The following is a 27,781-nucleotide window of genomic DNA, read 5'->3' on the forward strand; positions in this document are numbered from 1 at the left end:
GTGCTTCTCTGTAAGCCAACACATATTTTGTTGGAATGGGGAATTTACAAAACTAGGACTAGAGTATAGAGTGGGTTTCCAAGCTTGCTTTTATTGAGCTTTTGGTTTCCCAATATCATGTGCCAAAATGCGCTTGAGTCTGGGCATTGCCATATGGAGGGGAGGTCTTCGTGGTTGGTATTGGACCAATGTCTTCTGTCTGGGTCATGGTTGAGCAGCATCATGAAAGCTTGGAAGTGAGGAATGCTGGCCTTATGGATTTGATGGATTTTAGAACAAGACATAAAGTCATTATCTGGACTGCTTTATTGCCACTAAGGGTTCCCTGTGTCAGGGAGGTCCGATCTGATGTGCTGGTTGAGTTCCAAATGGCCAATGATATTCTGTCTGCTGTGTCCCCCTGGAAGTTGCAGACTACCTGCCCCAAATTATTCTTGTGGGGTGCTTTCTGGGGACTGTTGTGATGTGGCCCACAGATGGCTGCCGCCTTCTAGTGGAGGTGATCGAGGCACCTTGCCTCCTTGTGACTGAAGTGTTCCGTTAAAGCCCAGGGGAGGATGAGTTTGAAATATCTGAATTGTTCATGGCCGTGTTTAGAAGCTCACCCAATTTATGTGTAGTCAGGACAACAATTCAAGTAGACTTGGTAATTGTGCTCTGAAAGAGGCAGTTACATATGTATCTCACAGTTGACTGGCTACTATGGGATGCTGGTGAATCCCAGGTGCTGATGAGCACACAGTTAAAAAGGAGCCTATTTTAGGCTTCAGAATAGGCATAATGTAGATTTAAAGAAGGTCTTGGAGGAGGCCTGTTCATGATCTCAGCTTTGCCTTCTTTGATGTCTCACTCGAGTTGTCAGGCAGTAGTGACTCAGCAAAGGATCTCTCTAGTTGAGACCAGAGTCCCCTCTTACCACTTCCAGCCAAGTGCTTGTACATGCAGCACTCTGTCCCTGCCCAGGAAAGGAATGAATCTTCAGTGGTAATCAACGCACAGCCCCCCTTCATGCCATGATGTCCTTAATGAGAGAACAGGGAAGCTCCACTCTTTTCCAGAGACCAAATCAAGACCATGTTTAGCCCATTTTCCATCTTCTCCTGCCTGCTGATGTCAACTCCCAGTTTCACTGTGACTTCATCCTTCTTCATGGGATCTGTGTATCTCTGTGTGGAGTATGTAAATGCTTTAATATTAAATATTTGAGGCTAGAAGTTATAGATAGCATTACTTTTGAATTACTAGCATCTGATTTCATTGCTTTGCTTCATGTCCATCTTGTGTAGTGCTAATTCTCTATGGTCATTTTTGGCATGCAAATTTTGTCTTTGGGACTATTCACAGTGATTGTATTATGCCAGCAAGGTCTGATTCTTTGGAGGATCTTTGTCAGTATTATTTTGCTGTCAGGTTTTGCACTGATTGCCTTTTGTCTTGAGTTTACCTTCTAGCCAAGGTTAGAAATTACCTATCTTTGGCTAGCCTGTTGATGGAGAGTGCCTCTTGCCTGTTATCTCCACTGCAGTGTCATCTTTGTTTTTTCTTGTCCAGCATTAGCCTTTTATACCAGATTCTCCCCCTTTTGTCAAAGGAACCTTGACTTTTGCTTTTGTGAGATTCAGACCAAAACCTCTGGATTCCTAGATGGTGCTTTCTTTTTAAAATTGTGACAAGCGCTGCCTGATTTGCAGTTTTCTCCACAGAGAAGTTGTAACTGGGTGGTGATGGACCAGTCTTCCCTTACCCTGCCCCTTGGGGTGCTTGCACAGGTGATCTGTGGTGATCAGCATCTTTTAAATCAAGAAAAATTAAACCCTATATTTCCACTTGATAAAGCCCATTTCCTGCTATTTGTAGTTGCTTCTCTGAAAGGTTGGGGGATAAGGGTAGGAATGTTCCTTCACAGGCAGTTGTGCAGAAATCTGTTTTAGAATGTCCTAGGCCAAACCACTCTTAAATACTGACCAGTCACTTTGATCCTGGATGGGAGGTAACCTGGAGATGGAGGATTTCTCCTCCTTTTCTTCTTGGCTGTGTGCCCAGCTCTCCATGCACTCATAATGTTTCCTGTTGCACCCAATTCCTCATAAATAAAATAATGGCTGACAGTGAGTCTGCAGGTGGAGGGACACTCCATTTTCTTAAAATTAGAACAGCTTTACTGACTATTTTAGTCTAGGTTCTTATAATACGTTTGACATTTACAAATGCAGCATCCCTGCCTCGTAGATGCTCATTCATCTCTTAGATGAGAGGGAAAACTCAACAACTGGCAATGGAAAGGGCAAAATGTTGAATATGTAATTGTATATAAAGATGATCTCAGTTTTATTCCCTTCACAACCTTGGTGAGCCACAGCAAAGTGCAGGGGAGACATGTACAATATTGTTCATTGTGATACCAGCTGCAAGAAAGGTAATTGCCTCTGGTACTGCTGGGGGTAATTCCTTCTGCTTATTGTAGGAGCAAAAGTAATCTACTCTGGGTAATGAATAGCCAACATGCGGCCTCACCTGGGCTCTCCTTTTGTTCATCTCAGTTTGGTACCATGTCAAATATTCATATGTTTTTCTTTATTAAACTACTATCTCATGCTATTTTAAAGTGGCACTCTTAAAGCCAAGATAGGTTCTCTCTCTTGCTTGTGTTCCTAGTAGCTGTAAGGATTCAGTAGACCAAATGCTACCCTGACTGGCACCCACATAAGCCCATTTTTTCCACAGTCTGCTTCCATTGGCACCTGCACAAACCTATTGTTTTCAGTGAGAAAGCACAGGAGTGGCTGAAAGGAAGGATCTGACCTTCTAATTGCAGTTTAACAAGTGTATTGATTGTGTATGAATCAGAAGAGACACCAGCTCGGTCTCCCTTAGTGGTGACATTGCTGGGATGCTAATAGACACCATCTGCCTTTCTTGGTGTGGAGCTGTGTGGTGTTAACTGGATGGAAAAGCTGGAGTAATTTATATATATATATTTTTCACTGAAGTCAGCAACCCTGACTGATACCCAGAAGGGAACAGAGCTGCTGAGTAACAAGGGGACATTTCTTGGGTTTTGTTTTTTTCAACATAGGCACTTTTAAAAGTAGAACTGCACTTTGCCATTGATGATGACTTACTGGCACCGCAGCCACTGTCTATCGGTTGGATGTGGTGCTATGACAGTGACTGCAATTTTTTGGAATTGACAGTGTAATCCCACGGTTGTTATCTTCACTGACTTCCTCGTCAATCCAATTTAATCACTTCTAGGTATTTCATGTGTTACTGTCTCTCTCCTCTTCAGGCATCCTGCTCCTATGGGAAGAATTCTGTGCTTTAAAGGTCAGAGCTTCTTAGATTAAAGAAGGGGAATGGAATCTGCCTCTGTCAGTTTGGTAAGGGGCTGTATTGAGATCTCTAGAGAGACCTCAATGGAAACCCTTCTTTCTGAGTTCCGTGACCAAGCTGAATGCTGGTGCCCATCTGTGTGACTGTAAGAGAGGGAGCCTGCTTGCTCTACTCCCCTGACCATTGGAGTGACCTGCCAGGGGAGAAGTTGCATATGTACAAGGGGGAGAAGCTGCTGTTGCATGGTTTAATCGCCTGATGTTGACTCAAATAGGTCCTGACTGGAGGTCAGCTGTGACGTGCAGCTGGTAGGGTGAGATTCGACTGTTGGGAAGAGAAATATGTCAGCCCAGATTCTTCGGTGTTGACAAAGTGGATGTGATGATTTCTCCCCTCCAGCTGCAACGGCTGCCTCTGCGCTTCCTTCTTCCCTGCACGCCCACACTAGGAGAGCAGACTGTGTGAAGCTACCTTGTCTTGACCCTCAGCTGCTGAACTAGATGAGACTTAGCTGAGCTTTCTCCATCTTTCCTTTGGTGCTTGAGCCATGCATATTGATAAACCTCACCTGTCTGTGTGTCTTTCAGTGTATCTTCTGTCTGTTGGTGCATCCTGTAGAGTCCATGGCTTTTCCAGCTCCATTTTATTGCAGGATTGGGTGTGGGCACTAAGGAAGGAGGCTGTCAGATGTCCCGCCTCATCATTCACTTCACTTTGAAGGCTAGGAGTATTCAATATTGAACAGATTCCCTTGATACTCATTTCATCTCATCTTCCACCTCTTCACTAACCCTAGTAATACCCTGTATGTTTCCCTTCCCATTTACAGTGTCTGACCTCTTGAGTAGTTGGAAAATGTTACCAGGTCAGCCTTCTTGTTTTATTACTGAGGACAAATCATGAAACTCTTTTCTCTTTTTCACTCTACTGGTTCTTTGGACTTACAGTGGCTCCTGATGTACTCTACCTTGTTTGTTTTGTTCTCTCTATCTGAGACTTCAGATCTTTTTTTAAGTGAAGAGACCATCTCTACATGCCTCCCCCTGATAAAATGCCTCCCTCTGCATAGCCATAAATGTATGTGCTTCAGTGAGAGCTAATTCCTACTGTGGCTCTTCCCCCATCCTCCATGGCCCAGGACCAGACCTCACTTCCCATGCTACTGCCTTCCCAGGGTTTCCTTACATGAACATAGCTGTCTGGGGAATGTTTTCCCTTCAGGTAATTTTTGCTGCACAACATCATCTCTTGCTGTTCAGCCAGTAGTCTACGGTTTCTGTAGGGTGTGTCAGCAGCTCCTGTTTAGGGAACACACCTGAATGTAACACACATCTCGGTTGGTCTTGTTCCTTATAGCAACTGAAAATAGCAAATAAAATGGGGCTTAATAGGACTGATGGCTGGGAGCCCTCCACTACAGCTAAACACAAAGACATATAAGATGGTGTCTTTACAGCTCTCAGCTTGTTTTCACTGCCATCCCACATGGTCTGATCCAAGCTGAGCTGAATTAATTTTGTTAGCAAGATTTTGAGAGATGCTGCGTCAAATTTATTATCATTTCACCTGCCTCTGTAACAGGAGCTGCAGGCACTGTGATCAATGGATCGAGACACGTGCTTAATTTCACTGCAGCTTCTGTAAATGTCTCTCTGCCTTCTGCAGCCATGCTGTTGAATTACTTCCTATCCTCCATGGGTGCTCTGCAACAAAGCACAGGACAGATCTCTTTGTATACCAACCCTATCAAGACAACAAGGCACTGAGGGCACTTTTGGATACCTGCTGACTTTGCAAGTGTTATACATTTGTGTATACATAGGTCTGGCCCTTCCTTCTCATGCAAATCTGATCAGATCTTATCCTCATATGTAAGTACCATTCACATAAGTGTACATGCCCAAGAAGAGAGCCTATGTGAAGAACCTGTTGTACAGTCGCAGGGTAAAACAGCTTCAAGAGCAGAACCTGTTCACTGGAGGTGATGTCTGTAGGTGTAAAGGACTCAGCTTGACTCTCAGATTACTGTATTCAACAGTTTGATCTGGAACTGTTAGTGAGAGAGAATAGACAGGTAATGCTATAGCCGTAGAAGTGCTATGTCCTGGTTATTTTAGCATGTTACTTTCCCCTTGTCTCTTACCATCCCTTCCCTGTGCTCCTTGTTCTTCATGTTCAGGAGACTTAGACAGAATAGTGCATTCTATCACAGAGGTGTCTAAAGGGGAAACAGCTGCTCCCTTTTGATTTTTCTCCTGAACTGCCCCACAGATAACTAATTGCAGCTCAGTTGCTTCCATTAGCTATTTACCTAAAATTGAGCTGGCTAATGAAAATGTTTCTAATTAATACGAGGCAGATTAAAACTCATTACAGCAAGGTCGTCAGTAATGAGAGATAATCAGAGCACAAATGACCAAGCTTGGAGCAAAATGAAGATGGAACACGAGCAGGCGATCAGTGCTGGTTGTGCATGCACCAGCCAGCAAGGGCAGGGTTCAGCAAGGTGACTGCAGGTGCTCTGTGCTGCGGTTGAGGAACACTGCTTCCTCCTCTCCAGAGCAGCTTGGGAAGTGACTGGCTGAAGAGATGGACCTTAGCCCAGTATAAATGTTTCCTGAATCAATTGGCATCTCAAACTAAGGGTCTATTGCTGGGCCATCCCTTAGTCACCTGTGCAGATTGTTAGGAACTATGTTGTGAGTCAGGGTATTAGAGGGAAGAGCGTGGGAGTATGTGTAGCATAGGTGGGAGATCAATGTCTGTGTGTGCTTGTGTGTGGAAATTCAGAGTCCTGATGAATCAGATGGTGGGAGCTTGCACATCTGTTCAGCATGAAATTGGCTGGCCTAGGTTTGGAAAAGTCGCTTGTGATTTCCAGGGAAGTTTTGCACAAATCATGAAATGTGTTTGCTTTAATTTCAGCTGTCTTTAGTACTGGTGATACAAGGCCCCAGCACCAACACCAGATTTCAGCTGTCTGATGTGGGCTTACCATGTATATCCTTCCATTTGTACAGAGTTCACTGGTCATCCTGCTAGTTGAGTGACTCTTTGTTCCTGTATTTGTGAAACTGAGAAGCTAAGAAATTGTCTCTTTAGTCTAGGGGATCGTCTCTGTCCTTCATCCTTTGCAAGCTATAAAGCTTGCTTTCTTCCTGGTTGTCCCACTGGCAACCAACTGTTGTGCCCAAATTTCTGAAGGATCTTGATCTCTGCTAGGAATATTTTGAGCTATGGAAGACAAAACTGAGAATTAGGGGGATGTCTTTTTAACCAGGGTTTGCACCAAGGGGAACTAACTAACAAGTATGGGTCTGAAAAGGTAACAATGTACCTGCCTAAGTGGGAACATACAGAATGCCCTACTCTCATATGGGCAAGCAGAGACCCATAGGTATATCTTTAGGAATGATATACGTAACTTACACAAATAATGAATTACTATAGAGTGAGGTGCATTGCACCAAGAGTTATTCCAGTCCAAAGATGTGGATCTGTCTGTGATCAGCAGTATGATCAGTATTGGTATAAGGAAGCATTTGAATGGAAATATCTGGTGTGCCTAGGAATGAGCTTTTGTAAAAGGTAGACAGGAAAGATAGTACAAAAAGGAGGCAATAACAATTCCATTTAGAGCTGTGTGTCTCCCTGCAGCATCCCTGCTGTCAGTCAGTTTGATTACCAGGCTGATAGTGTCAGTGAAGGCTACAGTAGCTTATATTAACTGTATGCTTATTCAGATTTGTTGAAAGAGGAGATAACAGCCCCTTAGACACAACTACACTGTCATTGCAATGGGTTCTAGGTTTTCTGTTGCTGTTTTTAAAGCACCCAAGTACATATTCACTTCACCAGTAGCTGTATCCTCCCTAATCATCCTCACAGATCTTTTGGCATGGCACTTGATTTCAGTCTCTCACTGCGTTAAATTGAGGTGGACATCCTTTCATTTTTCTCTGGTTTATGCTGTCCTGGATCATCGAAAACTGATCTGAAGTTTTACTAGCCGTGTGCATATGACCCTGTCATTATCAGGGGTGGAAGAGAAAAGAACTGTGACCAAATTCCTTTTCTGCCTTCTCTGACATGTCTTTTCTCCTTCCCCAACTTAGTTGTTTTGGGGATACCCACTACAGAGGTGTGATGACATCCTCTCTTCCCTCTGTATGGAGTCCAAGTGACAGCCTGGGTCTTCCAGTCCAGCCTCCTGCTCCTGCAGGCATTCCTGGGAGAGCTGTCTCATCCATCATCAATGTCCCAAATCCTTGCAATGGCAGGTAATTTAGTAAGTACAGAAGATCCTTGGAAGCAGTTTGAACCCCCGCAGAAGGGGTGACCGATTTAACCTGAATGTGAGAGCTGGATACACCAAATAGGTTCTTTAAAGATTTTAATGTTGCACCCCACTTGTATTCTGTCTCTCACTGTGGCTAATCCATAGGGTAATTTTTGTCTTGATGCCTTGAGCAAGAGTGTTGAAAGCCCTTTAGACATTTTATTACATGTAATGTTCTTATGAGTCTGTAAAATGGGGGATAGCGATCCTGAGTTTTGTAAAGAGCTTTGTAAAAGCACTCTTAGGGATTAAAAGCTCCATATAAAATCAGGTATGGTTGTTTTATCATAAAGCCTTTCTGAATGCCATTAAGCTCTTGGTTTCTCTATCCTCTGACAGTGAGTGCCACTGGTTAATGCTATACTGTGCAAAATGAGATGTAAAAAAAAAAAAAATTAAAAAAAGGTTGTTGCTTTGTGGAATGCCCTATTATTTGCTGTTTTGTGAGAGCTAGAAATACGAATGGGAGATTTTATTATTTCTTATAACTCTTCTCTCTTATGCATCAACTCTCTCTAATCTGAACAGTCCTCTAACAATTCAGATCTCTTTTTTAACACTCTTTTCAAGTCCATGATCAATTTTCCCTGTCCTTCTCTGTTCTCTTCTTTTTCTTGTGTACCTCTTTTTGTGATGGGATGTCCAGAATCCAAGGTGAGGTTGTTCTTTCAATTCATACAATGGCATTTTGATATTTTTAATGTTTTTCTCTTTTCCTTTCTTAACACAGTCAAACAGCTTGTTTGGGTTTTTCTGACTCCCACTGTGCATTGAGCAGTGCCTTCACTGAGCTGTCCACAGCAATGTGGTCCAAGTGTTAGGTGGTTACAGTCAATTTAGAGCCCATCAGTGTGTGCGGGAAGGATAAATTGGACCTTCCAATATGTGTAACCTTGCAGCCATCAATGCTGATGGTGATATGCCAGTCTATTGATTGTTCACCTATCTTTGGTAGGGACTTGGTAGGACTTATTTTTCCATAGTGGTGAATAATTTCTGTTGCATCTCATGCAGTTTTTGTCACTGCACCGTTCTGTCCTTTGCCTTTCACTAGCAGGGAAATGAAACCTTGGTGTAAGAATGGGTGTAATGGGACACTCTGCTGTTTGTTTTTGAGAGTGGTGTGGGTCAACCCGTTTATAGTAGAGAGCCCCTTCTGCCTTGTGGGCGCTACTTGGACCTGTTTCCCTTTTCATCAGATTTCTCAGTGTTTCTAGTGCTAGTTCAGCCTTACTGGAAGTAACAGCATTGCAGGTGCTAATGTAGACAGGGCTTCTGCAGTATCACCTCATCTAAAAGAGCTCAGAGCAGGTTGAAATGAAGCTGTGGGAAAAACATCACTAAATGTTGCAGCCTTGTCTGAACTAGAGAGTCACCCACTGCTGCTGGCTGTAGTGCTGGGCTTGGTGTTGCAGAGAGGGAATTCTGGGAATGGGATAAAATGAGCAAGTGATGTTCTTGCATCTTCTACAATAATTAGTTTTCACTCTTTATGATGGAATCTATTGAAAGTCCCAGTAAATATCTTCCTTTTCTCTTCTGTTGAACATTGCGTTAACATGCTCAGAGTATTTTAGTGGACTAGTGAAGAATGATTTTTTTTCCTCTCAAAATCACTGTTGGCTTTTTTCAGTCATATCACATTTAGCAAGATGATTTTTAGTACTTTCTATAATTATTGTCTCAACTAATTTAGTTGATACAGAATAAAAGCTTGCAGGACTATAATTTCCCAGATTACTCTGGATTTTTCTTAAAAACAGGGCAACATTTGTTCCCCTTCAGTCCTCTGGAAGCTAATGGTTTTAATCTGTGATCCCCTTTTTATTATGATTATTAGCATCTCAGCTACTTTTGGAATTAATCTGTAATTTTTATATGATTGAAGTTTTCAAGGTATTTTCTGGAGTCATCTTTCTTGAAATACTGTCTTGGAGAGCGTATCTCCATTGTAAGCAGTGGTGGGCAAGTTTCTCCTCAGTGTCCTGCCCGGTGCAGGAAGTTGCCTGCAGCAGAAGGCGCCTCCTTTCCCTTGCTCAGGTTGGGAGTAGGTGAGTGGCACCCTGTGGCGTGGAGCTGTTCCTGCTCACCTGTACAAGAGTGCTGTCTGGTATGGAGGGGAGAGGAGGAGCAGCCCTTTTAGCCCTGACCTCTGGGCAAAATCCAGCCTGATGTCCTTTGTGAGATTTCTGTGTTTGTAGTGTTCCTGGAGGCAACACTCCATCACTAGGATTTTCTGGTGACTTGTTTGTTATGTCTTTGACTAATTGCATTTCAGATTTTTTTTTCTGCATTCCTAATCCTCATTTCACGTTTTGCCAGCTATGAGTATGCCCTTCAGGGTTGGAATGACTTTTCTGAAAGATTTTTCATATGAGGAGTGGCTTCCACCACTTACGTTACTGTCTTTAGTGGCCTTTCTGAGCCCTTTTGTCACCAGGTCTGTTACCAGATGCTCAGGTTTTCACCAGTATATTTTAACTTTGGTATTTATTTTCTTCTAAATTAATTCATTTATTTTTAAGACCAGGTTAGCATCTGCCAATTTGTGACATTTGCACGTCTGATGCTCTGAAGAGCAGTTCTTTGCCAAGGTCTCTGTGAGTAAAGGCTCCTTCAAAAGCATCAAAATGACTTGAGAAACCAGGTCTGCTTGTACATCAAGGGTAAATTAAAAAATGTTCCTTTGCAGCTCTGCTTGCTGAGTATGTGCTTCATCCCAGAGGTGCCTCTTCTCCATATCTGACAGTTGTTACTTTTGCTATGGCCCATTTGGAACAATTTCAGTAATCAATGTTAATCCCAATCTACCCAGGGTTTAGGTAAACCACGTGAGTCTGACACCCATGCTGTGGACCAATGGAGAATTTGTCCTGCTGAAATTTGGGAAAGAGGTTTGAGACAGAAAGAGATGCCCATAGGGACTGAGGAAAGAACCATATACACACTCAGACAGCATTTGCGATCTGAAGTGCTTCCTGAGGGAGGTAGTTCTTGGTAATCCTTGGTAAGTGAAATGCTTCCTTTCTCTGCAGCGTGTTCCTAGGTCTGATGCATACAAGGGGGTCCGTGTCTGACTAGCTGTTGTTCCCAGATCTTTTCCCTGATAAGAAGGGTCTTCAAGGTATTGCTTGTGCGACAAAGAGCAGTATCCTGTGAGATTTCTCAGAGAAAAGCTCAGAGCTATTCCAGGGGTTTCCATTTACCCTGCAGTTTTTTCAAGCTAGGACAGAAATGTGGGTCAACAGTATTGGACACAGCAGTGGGAACGTGGCACTCTTACTTTGCCTATGATTAGGAGAAGGTCATCTATCAGAGAAACAAGTGCTGCATCTGGACTGTGACCTAGCTTGGGGAGATCCAGGCAATTAGTAGATAGTGTTATGAACTTTTTTCTGCTAAAAATCCTGACCTGGTTGATAAGAAAAGAGACCTTGGAAGCTGCCTTCACAGTCCTACTTCATTCTCACTGTACTTCTGCCTCTAATGTGGGCTGGAGTTTTGTAAAATGTAGGGCTACAGATAGATTTCTTTCTTCTGAGGCAAGTTGCCTGGTCATCCTCTGTCTTTCTAGCAGGGGCAGGAGCTGGCATTCCCTGGTCCAAATAGCCAGCTGGGGCAGCTGTCTCTTAGGAGTTTTAGCCAAGCCGGTTGTGAGAACGTGGTGGAGGATGCTGTGCATGGGAGTTTTGTTCTGTTTTGTTCCTGGAGTCCTCTGTAAGGATGCTTTTGTCTCTCTTGGCCAGGACTGCTGTGTCCATGAGGCCAACTGGGTTCTCTACAGGGTGGATAAGTTTGGGAGGGCCAAAATTTCCTCTCTCTTTTTTTGCTAGAGGAGAGAGAGGCTATTTCTGCCTCCTTCTCAGCAGTGACCAACAGGAAGATACACCCTGCATCCAAGTGTGTCTACAACCAGTTACATTTTCAGCTACATGAGTTTTCCATTCTGTTTTTTCCATCTCCCTTGGTGATCCGTGTGGGGCAGGTAGGTGCATTGGAGCCAGCACCTGTATCCCGAGCTGGCTGGCTGGCCTCATGCCCAGCACTGTGCTACAGCCCCAGGGTTGCTGCTGCTCTGCCCTGAGCCCTGCCGCAGCCTGGAGTCATTAGATGGGCTTCTGCTGTGCCTGTGGGAGGTCACAGGGCCCTGTGCTGGCTCGTGCTCAGTGCTGGGGTTTTTGGAGCGCATCTGCAAGGAGCCTTGCCACTGTTTCTCGCCAATGCCCTGGGCTGTGGCTGCCTGATGCCTCGAGGTGGGTGGCCAGCCACTGCTCCCCTTCCCCTTCCCTGCTGGCGGGGGGTTTCCTGCATGGCTGGAGGCAGTGGGCAGAGGGCGATTATTGGAGCTGCATAAAAGCTGTTTCCCTGTAATGGGTTGCACTCTCGGTGCTGTGACAAACTACCCAGCTGCTCTGGCTCCCTCCCTCCCACTACCTTCCTCTTTCATCCCATTACTCCGTCCCTGCTTCTCTTGCTCTCTCGTCCTCTTTCCCAGCTTCCTTTCTTTGTCCCCTTACGGTCTGCTTTTGCCCCTGCCACATGCAAGGGAGGAGAGCAGCGAAACAGCCAGAGCAGAGGCTTGCTTGTTACAGCAGGAGCTTTAAAGCTGGTGTGCAAAATGTAGCACAATAATGTGGGAGACTTCAGGCATGCTCAAGGATGTTATTTTCTGCCTATGTATTTGCGAGTGCTTTTGAGCAGGCAATATGCTGAGTGAGGCTCACTCACCTAGCGTGAGTTATCCTTGCCCCTGCACACCCACCTAACAAAGTGTGTGTGTGTGCACGTGTGCATCAAGCTGTCAAGTCTCACACTCAGCGTGTGAGACTCGCACATTAGGCTTTCTTCTTACAGTCCCTTAGGCCTGTGTTTCTTGCACTTGAAGGTCAGCACCCAGTCTGTCCCCCTGACGTGTTTCCAAATGCGAGATACTCACCCAGTCCTGTGATGTGACATGGCACTGCTCTGCACGGAGGGCAAAGTTAGCCATTAAATGGGGGTGGGGTGGGGTGGGTGATATTCATGTATGTTTGTGGTGGTGTTCCTTTCTGACATGTATTTCGAGGCATTTGTTAGAGTCCCTCACCACAGGATCTTGGGCAGATGAAGTCTACAGACACAGGATTTGACCTTTAATGTCTTCTGACACAGAAGCCAGAGGAATTAGGAGCCTTCATACAGATAGGTGTCAGACATTAACAGGAGATGGTGCAGAGTTATTTTTTGTCATTGATTTGTTTAGATTTTATTAATGTATCAGGGTAAACTTATCTGAAGTTTATTAAAGAATATTGAATATAGCTGTGTCCTTGGCAGAAGGCTTTTCTAGTGAGAGTAATAAAGGTAGAATAAATCATTGTCACTGACTGGTCTGTTCTTGAGAGGCAGAATGAACCTCAGGAGCTGAAATCCAGATCAGGCAAGTGATTGGTGATCGGTTTTGTCATTTGATGGCTGCATTTTGGCCAATGTGAGCAAAGCTCTCAAGCCTTCTAATTCTTAGTTTATAAAACTGCTGTCACTGCGGACTTTGTTGTCAATGTAAGCAGTAAGACCAAGACCTGGCTGGACTGGAGGGATCCTGTTTCCCCTCTGGTGTGTCAGAGTAAGCTGAGGAGGATGAAGGACTGCCCTTATATTGTCCTCCTCACTGCCAGATAGACATCTGTAGTTTTGATTTTTAACAGATTCTTCTTCCAAATTTGTGGAATTTTCTGGGATGGTATCTGTCATTTTCTTCTCACTTTAATTCATTGCACTCACACTAAGAATCCAACATACACATTTGTGATCCTGACTTGTCTTTTGACAAGGGGTTCCCAAACTGTGTGTTGTAGCGGTGGATCACAGTGACAAACCAATGCTGCGCTATAGCTAGACATCTTATTCTCTGCAAGGATGTAGCCCTGGACAGAGCCAAAAACTAATGTGCTGCCACTGATCATGGTGCCTGTGCAAACAAGTGTCAAAGCCCCTTATACCCTTGGAGCATCTTGCCCTGGTCTGGTTCAGCCCCTCTAAATCAGGACAGAGTCCTAATACTTAGCTGACACATTAGATGATGATGCACAAATTCAAGAAAGGAAATCCCTGGTCTGTTTAAGTACTGGACAAATAAAAGGTACATATGTGGGCATGTGCATGTAACAGCGAAAGGGCTTGGCTGACGTTCTGGTCTCTCCTGCAGGTGCACCTGCGCTCTGCTGAGCGCCTCCGGGAGCTGTGCTGCGCCAACCGAGGCACCTTCATCAAGGTGGGACAGCACCTGGGAGCGCTTGACTACCTGCTGCCTGAGGAGTACACCCGCACCCTCAAAGTGCTGCACAGCCAGGCCCCGCAGAGCACCAGGCAGGAGATTGAGCAAGTTATCCGTGAGGATCTGGGCAAAGAGGTAGGGGCAGCCATAGCCTGTGTTGGCTTCTCAGGCCTCAGCAAGCCCTGGGCATCTAGAGGAAGGAAAACAGGAACAAGGAGGTCCCTGGTGATTCTCAGTTGCAAGAGATACCAAGGGGAGATATCTCCTCCTTGTACCTGGGAGAATGCCATGCTAATTTTCCCTGTCCATTGATGGGCATTATTGGCAAGCTTAGGAAAGGAGAAGATAACAGAGGATTAAGAGTGTGAAAGCTGCCAGGTGGAAATGGCAGGACTCAGCAGAGCAGAGTACCCCAAAGGTTATGCCAAGACTAACAGGGTTGCTGGAAGTCAGGATGGAGGGCTGTCTGCCATACAGAGGTGTGTGAGCTGGAGGTATTGATGTTCAGGACAAAGATATATTAGCAGAGCTCTGTGAGAGATGACTGCACTCTCCTGGCTGCACTAGACCAATTCCAGCTAGCACTGACAGCCGTTTACTTTCTTGAGCCCCTAATTAACCCCCAAAGAAAATAATAACATAATTTAGTTTTGGTGTTTGCAGTCAGGTAATGCAGTAGCCCAGGAGTCTGTGTCACCATTAACCCTCAGCAGCCCACAGCACTGAGATCAGAGGTAGGTGCCTGTGTTCATTAGATGTAAGGGAAGTAACTGCAGTATTTAGAGACGGTGTTCTGCTACTCTGCATCTTGCCCCTTACAAGATGTCTCCTTCCTTACACTCCAGCCCAGGTTGAGGAGAGGCATTTCAAGGATCACAACTGACATGGTGAGAGGGAGGCAGGAGGCAACAGTGTGCAAAGGCAATGGTAGAGAGGGTGCATGTGATGAGGAGGAAGACATGAGGTTGAAGAAGGGAAGCAGTGTGTATATCTGTTGTTGCTCATATATAGAGGTTTGTGGAGCTGTTTTGGGCTGTCTGACTGTGTGGTAAGGAGGTATGGGGGGGGAACATGATGGGGTAAATGAAGTATTTGTACCTAGTGGGTATATTATGGGTAGATTTGGATGGGGTGGGTCTGCCTATGTGTAGTTTAAGGGTCTAGGTATTGTCTAGTCAGGAATGACAATTACTATTTCCCTGCAGTTTAATGGCAGGGTTAATGTCAGCCCCTGACCTGCAAGATGCTCCCTCTCTCAGCACTGCATCCTTGCAGCATGGCTGGTACTAGCTGTGCTTCATAACTCAGTGGATAGATGGAGCAGGGCAGGTTGGCTGCTCCTTGCAGACCCCTGCTGCTCCATGGGCCTCCATCTGGCAGTTTCCCCTCACCAGGAGCTGCAGAAAGCCACCCCAAGGTTAACCCCCATTAAATTACCACAGCAGCCACCTTTGGCTCAGTTTGTGTGGCATCTCTCAGAGGATGAGTCAGGTGCTTGGAGGTGGGCAGTTTTCTCTCAAGTGTGTGTTCGGTTGCCACTGATACACCCTGGTTTCTTTCAGCTTTTTGGGAGCTAGACGAACCCTCCATGCGTCATTGATTCCCAGCGAGGCAGCTCGAATCCAGTCTCCACTGCAGCCTTCCCTCTTAGTATTCACTTCACCCACATGGGCAGTGCTGGGCAGTATTTAATTTTAAAGAGACAGAGGGAGGGAGGGAAAAAAAGGTAGAAATGAGAAGAAATAGACAGAGAGGAAATGCTAATGAGAGAAAGAGAGCAATGATGAAAGAGAGAAATGAAGAGAATGGCATATAAAAATAAAGGAGCTGGTGAAACTGGGAAGTATTAAAAGCCGGGGTAAATGCCTGTGTCCATTAGTTACAAGGTACCAAATCAAGGTATTTAAAAAAAGGATTTGGGGAACCTAATGCACCAAAGTTGTCTTTGCTGGATCCCAGAGGATTTAATAGGGTTACTTCAAGAACAAATTTAATTCCAGTGTAGCTATATCCTCAGTACATTTTAAATATGATATACTTAGCTGAAATATAGATGGCAGAAGGGCAAGGTGAAATGTCAAGGCAAAGGAGAGTGCAAAGAGGGGTCCTGAAACCTTCCCCTTGGGGCCAGCATCACACCTGAGAACTTGCAGATGAATTCAAATAGAAGAGAAAATGACAGTGAGGGAACCTTCCCAGGACACGTAGGCCTAACCCTGCTGCTCTCGAATTCAGCGGTAAGGCTTCCAGTTCCCCCATCAGGCACAAGAGCAGGCTCAGATGAATCTCAAGTGTAGCCAAGAAGTAATTACATACAGTTTGGATCAGTGCAGAACAAATGGGAGAAATACAGAACTGGAAATAGAGAGATACTTGGGGAGGAATGTGACAAGGTGACAGATTAGGCAAGAGATTGCAAAAGGTCATGAAGATCAAAAAAGCCAATTTCGTGTATAGAAGCATTGTATCTTCAATCAGTTAGAAATAGTCTGTTTTCTGATGTGACCTAAGAATCTTATCAGAGGCTTGGCTGTTTGACAAATGGAGTGGTTTTGTGGGACAACTGGCATAAATGGAGACCATGCCAATGGGACTGATCTTTGAGCAAAGTCAGAGGGCTTGTGAGGTAGGTTTACAGTAGTTCAACATGGCTCTGTTGTCACTACGCAGACTTGCATGACACCCTGCTGATGGGGGGGTCTCCCATTCTAGTCTGGCATCGTGGCTGGAGACTGGAAGCTGCAGCATGTAGCTCTGCTGCATGAGCTAATGGACTGATTTAAAGGCAAATGGCATGTGTGCTGATCTGACACAGAAGGAGAAGCATCATATATGCTGACTAGTGGGTTGCCCTGTCAAACCCTGTTTTAAGTCTAGGGGGAATCTGTGTACCTATCAGGGATCATTGGGATAAAATAATCAGTACTGAGCAGATGCTGTCTTTCTCATCTTAGCCACAGTGGTCTGGCTAAGTGATCACAGAATCATTCAGGTTGGAAAAGGCCCTTGGGATCATCAAGTCCAACCATCAGCCCTATGCTACAAAGTTCTCCCCTACACCATATCCCCCAACATCACATCCAAATGACCCTTAAACACTTCCAGGGATGGTGACTCCACCACCTCTCTGGACAGCCTATTCCACTGTCTGACCACTCTTTCTGTGAAAAATTTTTTCCTAATGTCCAGTCTAAACCTCCCCTGTTTCAGTTTAAAGCCATTCCCCCTTGTTCTATCACTAATTACGTGTGAGAAGAGACCAGCACCAACCTCTCTACAATGTCCTTTCAGGTAGTTGTAGAGAGTGATGAGGTCTGCCCTTAGCGTTCTCTTCCTCAAACTGAACAGTCCCAGCTCCTTCAATCGCTCCTCATAGGATTTGTTCTCCAGGCCCTTCACCAGCTTCGTTGCCCTCCTCTGCACTCACTCCAGCACCTCAATATCTCTCTTGTATTGAGGTGCCCAAAACTGGACACAATACTCAGAGTGTGGCCTCACCAGTGCAGAGTACAGGGGGACTATCACCTCCCTACTTCTGCTGGTCACACTATTTCTAATACAAGCCAGGATGCTGTTGGCTTTCTTGGCCACCTGGGCACACTGCTGGCTCATGTTCAGCTGTTTGTCAATTAGAACCCCCAGATCCTTTTCTTCCAGACAGCTCTCCAGCTACACCTCCCCAAGCCTGTAGTGATGCATGGGAGGTGATCATTCTCGTAAGTGTTGTATGCAAGAAGTTGAGATGAGGTTTGGGATTCTCAGGGTAACATGAGTAGTAGCAGTAGGAGAGGCTTCACAAAGAAATCTTTAAAATTACTCCTGGAAACAATCACCAGCAAGACCATAGAGTAGGAGTCTTAAGGGGAGACAGTGGAGATGCCACAGGTTGGGTTTGTTCTGGATGTATTCCTTGGAGCAGTTGGAAAAAGCTGTGTGCATAAGAATGGATGATGAGATATGATTGAAAGAGTCTTTCCTACCTCTATTTTCATCTTCCTTGCTTGAACAAGGTTCTGAAAATGAAAAGGTGTCAAGCGTGGAAAATTAAAGTGGAACGAGTATGTTCCCTAGCCCACAATTGTAATTTTCTCTGCAGAGCTATTAATGACACAGGGAAAGATAGCTGGTTCATCTAAGCTCTCTAACTCAACAAAGTGCATGCAGAGCAGAGCCAGGCAACTTCTGGTGAAATGTGGACACCAGACATTTAGGGAGAAAGACTGATGAGGGGCTCTGGAAGATAAATCTTTCAGAGTGGCTGCACCTTAAAAACACAAAATCGTTGTGCTTAGAAACTAGAAATGATGAAAGAAATGTTTTGCCAGCACTGGGATTAGGAGCATTTTCTACCTCTGGCAGGTCTGTTGGAAGGGACTGGCTTGTGGCTGTGGGATACAGGGATACTGGGGAGGTTATGTCAGTTTGGTCCCAGAGCTGAGATGCAGAACCCAGGTCACCTCTGAGTTTGGCCAAGCCAGTTCCACCAGACAGCCCTTCAGTGTCTGTCGGGAAGGTTTCTTCTAGGTCTTTCTGTATGTGATTTCCATGGACGAGGTGGTCGGAAGAGCTAATCACTCATTGCTAAGACTGACCGGACAATTGTGAAACTCTCCCCTTTCAAAAGTACATCTTCTTCTCTCTGCTCTGATGAAGGCCATTCCAGAGCATCCTTCCTCATAGGACTGAGTGGCTGCAGAATGACTTGGCAGCTTTTACAAGCCTGCTCTTCCAAATATCCTTGGTGCCTTTCTGTTGTCTGGCTCCACTGCTGTCCAGTGTAGACCCTGATATGGCTCTGTGGGTCTCACTTCTCTGCCACTGTGCAGTGATAATGAGTTTAGATACTGTGACATCTCCTCGCTTTGCTGTGTTCTCCTGTCTACACCAACACAGTTTTACCTCTTTCTAGTCCTAAAATACCTCCTGTTTTGCAGTCATATTACATGTCCCTGTAGGCCACAGCATAGCTCTACCTGTTCAGCACCACCATAATCCCTTTCCTGTGTACAGCAAGACATCACTTTCCAGAGCCCATTGCTCATCAGTTTCCAGCCCATCCTCACACACTGGCATTTTGTAATCAACTTTCTGAACTTTTCCCCAAGACTTATTTTCCCTCTCAGTGTGTTTTTGTACTCCATATGCTATCCCGACTTTAACTCATGTTGGAGGTAATTTTTCTTGGTGGGAGATAATCCCTCCCTCCCCATCTCTCACCACTGTCCTTTCAGAAATATCCCAGTTCCTCCACCTGTGTTCCTTTCTGGCAGGTTGCCATCAGGCTAGTTCTCTGGTTCCTGCTCCTCTGTCTGGTCTAAGGTTGTGCAGTTGGTGATTAGGGCGAGGATAAAGTTAACATCCCCATGAGGCCAGTGTGGTCCCAGGTAGAGTCTTTCCCGTCCTGGTGGGGTGCCTGTGTGGTGTGGCTGCCCAGGTGCCCTGTGTCCAGGCTGCGTCTTTGCCTGGGGGGCGAGGGGCTGGTGTAGGGCCCAGGGCAGGCCTTGCTTGCCATGAAAGTGAGGGTGTCTCCATCCTTCTTGCCCCTTGACTTACCCTCACATCTCTGGGCTGTTGTTAAGAGTTGTTGAAGCTGTTGCAGAGATGAGTGGAAATTGCTGAAGCTGGGCGGTCTCAGATGCTACTAAGTGAGGGATCCCAAGAAATCCTGACGCCACGTATCCGCATCTACAGACATACTTATACCATTGCTGGTGAGTTCGCTGTGCTCCAGGAAGGCTGAGAGGCAAAACAGGCTCCACAGGGAGAACAGATCAGTGATTGAATGTGTTGGTTCCAGAGCTTGCTTTGTTCAAATCTGGGAGAAAGGGCTGGGGAGAGCCCAGAGGTCAAGGCTTGTCTCTGCTGAAGCCAAATCATGTAAAGGGCTTAAGTAAATGGAAGGACAATCATCTGGAAGGATGTCATTCTAGCTCTGCTTTGTGGGGAGTGCAGGTAATGGGAAGTAGTTTCTAATTGCTTGATTAGCCAGCACCTCCAAGGAGACCATCCTTTTCATCCACAGTTAATTGTGGCTTTTACCTGTTTTTCAAGGACTATTTTGCCATTTGCAAGAAGCCTCCTGCAGCCATGCAGTAATGGAGCTCGCTGATTGAGCAGGGCAGGATATGTCAATGGTTTGACTGTGATTTGTAAGCAAAGCATGTGTGGTAGAGGAACCTCCTGTGCTGTGGTTTCTGAAGCAGGATGCATTTTCACAGTGCTGTTTGGAGGGACCCAGCCTTAGGTTAAAGGGCTTTGCTGTCCTTGGATTCTCTCTGCTGTACCTGGCATGGCATCAGTGCTGTGTGGTAAGAAACAGATACCCCTTGTCTGAGAAGTCATTGTCCCTGCAGCAAAACCGTGGCTAAGAAGGATCCTGCCCTTTGTCCCTTTACTTTAAATTGCTTCCAAGGTTCCCACAGTGTTTTCTAGGTTGGGTACATGAGCGTTATTCATCCACTGTTGAAGTGTACCTATATACACCTGGGAGCATGGTCACTCCAATGATGTGCAGCAATGCCATGTGGCCATTTGACAGGTTGAGACAAAAATTGTATGCCCGTCTGAACCTGCCATGGGAAAGATTTAGAATGAGACCACAGCTAATTCCCACAGCAAGAGACTTCTCTGCCCTCGAACTGTTAGAATATAAGACAAGACAGAGGGAGTAGAAGAGACTTCTCTTTTTACTCCTATTTCTGTACGCATTCCTGGTACAGCGTGGCAGCCTTTGCTGTGCCAGTGACAGAGAGGGCAAACTGAGTCCCTTCCTTCTGGAACTGTTGATTAGCATTTAAGCTCTGGCAAGACATATGCTTACTTCTGATTTGCAGAACTATTGAAGCAATGCTCAGCCCTGTGGGAGAGAGCAGCTAGACCTTCAATAGACTGTTGAGTATTACACTGCATGTCCTACAGCATCCAAGTTGTTCACAAGGGAATATGAGCCACTTTCTGTAGCTGGCTCCATATGTTGCCCTAGAGAAGATTCATTTACCCTGCTAGATCACAAGATCTTCAGGTCATGATTCTGCAGATCCTGTTATGGCCCCAGGAAGCATCTTCCTAGGCTGGCAGTGTTATCTAACCCATCCAGGGTGCCAGGACACGTGTTTGCTTCCTCTGGTGTTGCACAGCCTTGTGGATGAGTGTTCTGCCCAAAAACACTGACATGTGGCACAGTCAGCACATGGGTGTTTTCGTTGTTGCTTGGGACTGATGCTGAATGGCTCTGCTGAACACCCGGGTTGCCTGTAGCTTGTGGCTTTGGTTCTGTCCTTAAGTAGCCCGCTCCAGCAACACTGTGCCGAGGTGTTCTGTGAAGTTGGTCTTCACGTACATCACTAACAGACACAGGGAAACTAGGTTAGGTCAGCAGGAGCCTCTTCTGCCTGCTAGGGGTGTTACGTCCGTTGCAGGAAATCTCCTCTTCCTGCATGACATTACCCACCCTTCATTACCCACCAGAGTGGAGGCTGGGCTGTGGTGACCATTAATCTGACAGTGTGAGGGGCTGGGAAGTGGGATGGGAAGATTTGGCCCTTCTCCCACCCCTCTGAGCCTCTCAGTAGGCCCGTCAGGGTTTCCAAGCAGCCGTCAATAAAAAACACATTTGTATTAAAACTATAATGAGGAATAAAAAAAATTCACATTTTTTTTCAATAACTTGGGATATAAAAAAGAGATTTTTATCAATTATGAAAAGGATTTTGGCCATAAAAAGGTAATTTAAAGAGTCTGAGATGGATGGCGAATAGCATTAATGTCACCCAGAACAAATGGGCCCGCATTACTCAGCTGAAAAGCAGGAGTGGCTGCCTGTGCAGGTCCCGCTGCTGCTGCAGCCTCTGCCATGCTCTCCCTGCCTTGCCTCTGGTAAGAGGCCCCAGTCACTGGCAGATCTCAGTGTGGCTGCCTCTACACCGAGCCCTCGTGCAGGCAGTAGCTGCTCAGAACTGCTGCTCCACTGCCAAGGGCAGACAGGGAAAGCAAACAGGGAGCTTAGTGTGGCTCAGGTGGTCCACCTTGCTTTGTTCCTTGTGTCCTTGCTCACTCTGTTTGCAAGCTCCAGTGTTACTGACCCTTAGTGTCACACCAAGGACAACCTGATGTCCTTACTGCCAGGGAAGATTTGGGACAGGGTGCTCCCTCCTTCCATGGGTTTTCTCTCTGCTCACAGCTCCTGGGAGACTCTGTCTGAGTCCTGCTCATGGCAGCCTCTTCCTGGGTGCTCAGAGCCCGATTGCCTAAGAGAGGGAAGGTTTTGTGAATAGATTAGAGGATAATCTCCTTTGGCTTCCTTCAAGTTAATAAGATTTACAATACAGGAGGTTAGACAGTGGATTTTCTGAAGGATTTTTTGGAGGGCCTTCTGCAAGGAAGTGAAGGATTTGAGATCAGAAATTGCAATAGGGAATGGCCTGGTAAGGAATAGTTCTGATATGCATGCTTAGTGACATTTTTTTCTTTAATTTACAAATTCTTTAGGTGCCTGGGGGTTAGTGTATGACATAGCTGCATGGAATTTGTTGGCTCACAGTGTCTTGGGTGCAGATGGTAAGCTCTGTTCAGTACGGTTTTCTCAGAGTTTTGATGACACCTGAAGTGTTGCTGTGATGTGAATGAATTTTGGCTGGCAATGCACCCACAGCTGTGTCGGGCTGTGCTCAGTGTCCACATCCTGCGGAGGTGGATGTGCTGCACAGCAGTGCTCTAGCATTGGCAGAAACCACCTCTCAGCACATGGGTAACCCTTCCAGTTCCAAACAATCACTGGAAATCACTATCTGTAACTGGGATTAATAGTCTTTATGTGGCCTTCTTGCATATGGAGACTTTCTTTTTTCAAATCATGACATGTGTCTCATTTGCTCAGCAATCTCTATGCATTTATGACACAGCAGGATCTGGGCAGGGGCAGAAACACTGAGCTGCCATGTGGAGGAACTGGCTTCTGTTTCAAAGCCTGCTGCTGATACACTCAGAAATATTCTTACTTGATGCTCAGATCTAGATACAGGCTGGGTTTATTATGCCTGATTTTTCTCTGAGGGAGCAGGGAATTCTGTCATCTGCCTGCCCACTGATCTTTTACTATCCTACTTTATTTTGCCTGGTTAGCATCTTCTGTTTTCTTTCTGAATTTTATGTCTGCCCAGTTACTTGGCTCTTGACCCATTGGGAGCCTGAAAACATGATGCAGTGAGTCTGCGATTTTTGGCAATAGGTTATTTGTGGATGAAACAAATGACATAAGATTAAGTATGGAGTTACAGAGGCCAACCTTGGCATATCTGCATTTTCCTAATGTGCAGAATAAACACATAGCATTTTTGTGTTTTTTTAAAACGTACAGTGATCTAATACGATCTGTTTTATGACACTTCTGGGATCTGTCTGACAGACAGCTCCTGATTCTATGGAAGGATGCTGAACTACAGAAAGCACTTCAACCTTGCCTGCAGGTTTTCTTCCCTGTGAAAAAGCTGCTATGGGTGAGAACGTTGGAAATTCTCCTCATGGGAAGCCTCACATTCAACATTCTCTCGTGTTTTGAGAATTGAAGCAAAAATTGGGATCTAAGGGGTCTCAGAGGTCTTTCCACCATTAGTGAGCAAAGTGTGTTAGTCCCTAGTAGGCAGGCCAGCCTGAGGGAGAGGAAGTTTTCTCATGTTCCCTTTGGAAATCAAGTTATGTTTGTGAACATTAAGCACATTTTGCACTTATTTTCTGTAAGCTTTGCAGTGCTTTGGTTTTACTGGATGCATGGTTCAGAGCCAAACCTGTGAAGCTGTCTGTGACAACTGAAGCAATAAACTCACATGACCTATTGCTTTTGCCAGGAGAGCTCAGCTGAAGCAAACCCACGAGTTTCTCTATTACAAAGCTCACATAACCACTCCATCTCAAATTGGCAAGTTCTTGGAAGAGGTTGTTCAGCATCAGCCCTTCCAAATTTCAAATGATTAGTAGAAAATATACACTAGTTGGCTCATTTCAGGTAATGAACGAAACTGAGATGGTATCGGTTGTGAGTGAAGAACAAAGCTAATTTTGCCAAACACCTTATTGGATGTAACTGTTTGGTTCAGGTCTATTAACTGTTATTCCCATTTATCAAGAAAGACTAGAAGGAGGCTAGAGCAATTAAAATTACCAGGGCTTGTTAAGAGAGGTTATACTAAAGAAGTCTTTCCATGTAACTTTTGCTGCCTTGTCCTTTGTGAACTGCTAGTGCTTTTGCCCTGGCTGCCAAGAAAACCTCTAATCCCAAGCCTCCTGTCCCAGACTGTCTTTTGGACTGTAACCTAACTTTTTACTTCTCCTTTATTTTCCTTTTATTTGAAAGAGCTGTGAGGCTGGTTCTTAATGGGATATCCTGTCAAAGGCCTTTGTCAATCCTTTGCAATTATCAGGACCAGCTCAGGGAATACAGGTTGGCTGCTCCAATCTAAACATTTGAGACACTGAGTGGTTCTCAGTGAGTGAGCAGGGAGGAAGGGATGGGTATGGACTGTACTGGTTCTGTGGGTCTTATCTCTCCTTTGAGTGCACACCATAGCACACAGTGTGTTGAGTTGAGCATCTCCAGTGACTGAGTGTCTTGTACTCAATGAAGGAGGACATGCAGCCTGACAAGTAGCAGGTTTGGGGCTACTTTCTCCTGGATTTGCTCTCCATGGGGCATGTCTGGAGTGGATCTCAATCCTTGGCTCTTCTTTGGTGAGGTGACTCCCTGGGTTATGATGAGGTGTTTTCTGAGATGGGTACCCCTGTTTACATTAGGTAGAATCAACCAAACTGCTTTACCTCATCCACAGGAGCCCAATTTTGAACTGTAGGAAACAGAGCTAGATACCAGTCAGTGTTTAGAGGCTCCCTGTCCTGTTCCTATTCCAGAGGCTGACTCTCTTGTTTCATCTGTTTTTGAGCTGCGTGGGCCCTAGGGAAGGAAGTAGGGCAATTGGATTCTGGCTCTAGAATAGTGGGTTGCTGGATTGCTCAGAAATGCATATGAATTAATCAAAATTAGCCCCCTACCTTTGTTTCCTTAGCCCACTTTTCTCCTTGTAACAACCTCTAGCAGTACACCCTGGGGGTGCCAGAGGAGAACTTACATTCAAGGTGGAAGACAAACGAGCTGTTTCCCACTGCACTCTGGACTGGCAGCCATTCCCTTTGCAACGCTTGTCACCCAGCAGTGGCAGCAGCAATGCTAGGCCTGTAAGTGTAGTTGATTTATGTTAACTGTTGAAACGATAATGTTTAATCTGTAAAGTGCTAATCTATTTTTTATGTTGATTATGAATAGGCCAGCTGTGCCTACTTTCCTATTCATAGAGTTTAGTGAACAAGCCCATTTCACAGGCTGGCTTTGGAGGGTGATTTACATGAGAGCAGACACTGTTTTAAGGAGAGTAAATCAGCTGAGTTACACCACTGAACCAGGGACCTGGCAGCCCAACAAGAAGATCTGGGGGCAAGGAAAAGAAACGGGGAGAAAGAGGAGGAAGAGGCAGATAATAAATAAACTGTAGAAGGAACAGATGGATCAGAACAGAGATGTAAGAAGTAGGGGAAATATGGTCTGGAGAAGAAAGGAGAGGTTGATATTCAGAGGAGAGATTGACAAGAAGGAAACAGGAAATGATGTGGCTGGCTTAGCACAGGACTTTCCTCTCTGGATCAGTGCAGAGAGCTCTGGGCTCCAGGGTTTATATGACTGGTCATTAGGGGATGCATGGAACCCCTTCCCCAGCATGGTGCCAGTGATGCTGTTGGCAGAGTCAGTCGTGGATTTAATTTACCGTGCAGTTGTCTCTCTTGAACGACTCTTCTGGATCTCTGTACATTTTTTCTGAGAGTAGACTGCAAAGGATAAAAACTCCAGGGTCTCATCCAGATCTCTTCGTGAGTTATTCTACCTTGACTTCAGTCCCTGCACCTTGTTCTCTGTGGTGTGGACTGCTGTACTGCTGTGACTCTTGCTTTGACTGGCCTGTCAATATCTCATCAATGCACAGTCACCACCAGTAACTGGTTTATAAGCTTTACATCTTAAGGCTTTACTACTTTTTTAGCATCTTTCTTCTAAAGTAGTGACCTCATTATATCCCTTCCTTGATACAAATTCAATTCAGGCAGAGCTGCCCACATCTGCCAGGCTACATGTACTTCCATGTCCACCTCAGATCCTCACTCCTACTTCCCTGTCCTATTACTCTGGGGCAATGCTGTGCTTCAATAAAACTTTATTACGCTTGCATCGATGTAATCATGACCACAGTCTGAGGAAGGAACGTAGCTGGGCAGAATCTGGCTGGGACTGGGCTTTGCCCTTAGTGTGTTTTCATTGTACTGTGCCTCTGTCCACCCTGGTGACAGGCTGCTGGATTGTGCAATGCTGCTTCTGTCATTCCTGCTCTTTGTCCCAGGCCTAGAAACACTTTCGCCTCATCCCTTTCTGAGAAGACAGATAAAAGCGTTCCACATAGTACTCACAGGAGTATGCCTCCCTCTCTCTGTTGTAGGAGCTGGAGTAGAAGTGTCTGTCAGTGTAGCCTATACTCACATATATGCAGTGCTGTCCTGCTAGATATGTGCCCTGCAACGTAGCCCTCCTCTCCCCCTGCACACCCTGCCTCTGCACACACCCAAACACCTGTCCTGACCCTGTTCTTCTCTTGCCTCTCTGTGGATGGAGGATTTTGCCTACCATTCCCCACACAAACTGTGCACACAAATGCACTGCCCCATGGCTCCTCCTTAATTCTCTGCGCAAGCCCTGGCGCAGCTTTGCTTGCTGATCAGATGCTTGTAGCCTACCTCTTCCAAACATATACCCCCAGACATCCCCTCACCACTCTCTGTATAGTCACATAAATCAGCCCATAAACATTTCTCCCTGACCACCCCTTCTCTCATACTCTTCTCAAAGCCCCCAGGCTTTCAGAGCTGATTCAGAGGCATTTGAGATGAGGCACAGGTGATGTGTGCTCCTGAAGGTTCCTATATATCCTCAGGCTCTGGCAGCTGGTTATTTCTCACAGGACTGTTGCTGTTGTGCAGGCTTACTGCTGACAGGGCCCTTGGGGCATCTCACAGAGCCTCCTTCTGCCTGGCTGTAACTGAGTGGAGACTGTTTGTTGTGGGTCTGTTGACCCTTTCCTACTCAGGTTTTAGCCAGTGCATGGCAGGGATGTGTTTATGCCTGGAGTCAAAATGGTCTTGGAAATTCATTTGCTTCTGGGTACTTGCTTAAATCATACCTTCTTGCTTAATGTGCTAAGTGGCCGTGTCTCTGTGGCATTTCTTCTTCTCTGTGGCATTTTGGGAGAGGTTTCATCTTGATGTAAGAAAGACCTTTTTTACATTGAGAACTATCAATCACAGGAACAATCTCCCTAAGGATGTGGTAGAGTCCTCATCACTGGAGGTTTTTAAGGTGTGATAATCTCATCTAGGCTTCCTTTCTGGACCAGATGATCTTTTGAGGTCCCTTCCAACCTGGGCTATTCTATGATTTGATGATTCTTTCCAAATGCGCTGATATGTCATTTGGGAATATGTCTGGGAATTCGATCAAGGGGTTCTGAGTATATTGAGGACCCCCAGGTGTGCATGGCTCAAGAGAAATGGAAACTGTGGAGGGGACAGGGGGAGAACAGTTGGATTGTTGTCACCTGTCATTTGTGAGCATTAGTACTCAATGTCTAGTACTAGATTCAGATCTGGCCTGGAAATGAGAACTAGAGGGAAGTCAGTGTTGATGACAAGGCCAAGGCTGCAGGCATGCTTCACAGAAAGTCGGTGACATTGTCTGTTGTGATGAGAAAGGAGGAGGGATGGTTTGA

General features: G+C 45.5%; 1 protein-coding gene across 8 annotated transcripts in view; it reads left to right on the forward strand.

Annotated features, from left to right (window-relative positions):
* Window positions 1-27,781, forward strand: part of ADCK1 (aarF domain containing kinase 1) — an 81,885-nt gene that overhangs the window by 17,094 nt on the left and 37,010 nt on the right. For 6 of the 8 annotated variants that reach the window (XM_074824840.1, XM_074824844.1, XM_074824846.1 and 3 more), the window contains exon 4: window positions 13,860-14,063. The exons of 1 other annotated variant lie outside the window; for it this stretch is intronic. In XM_074824840.1, the coding sequence (XP_074680941.1) occupies window positions 13,860-14,063 (204 nt within the window). Of the gene's footprint in view, window positions 1-12,253; window positions 12,654-13,859; window positions 14,064-27,781 lie in introns of those variants that run through there. One more of the 8 variants, XM_074824847.1, reaches the window with a different exon arrangement.

The sequence above is a fragment of the Strix aluco genome, chromosome 4 (genome assembly GCF_031877795.1).
Source record: "Strix aluco isolate bStrAlu1 chromosome 4, bStrAlu1.hap1, whole genome shotgun sequence".
Taxonomy (NCBI): Eukaryota; Metazoa; Chordata; class Aves; order Strigiformes; family Strigidae; genus Strix; species Strix aluco.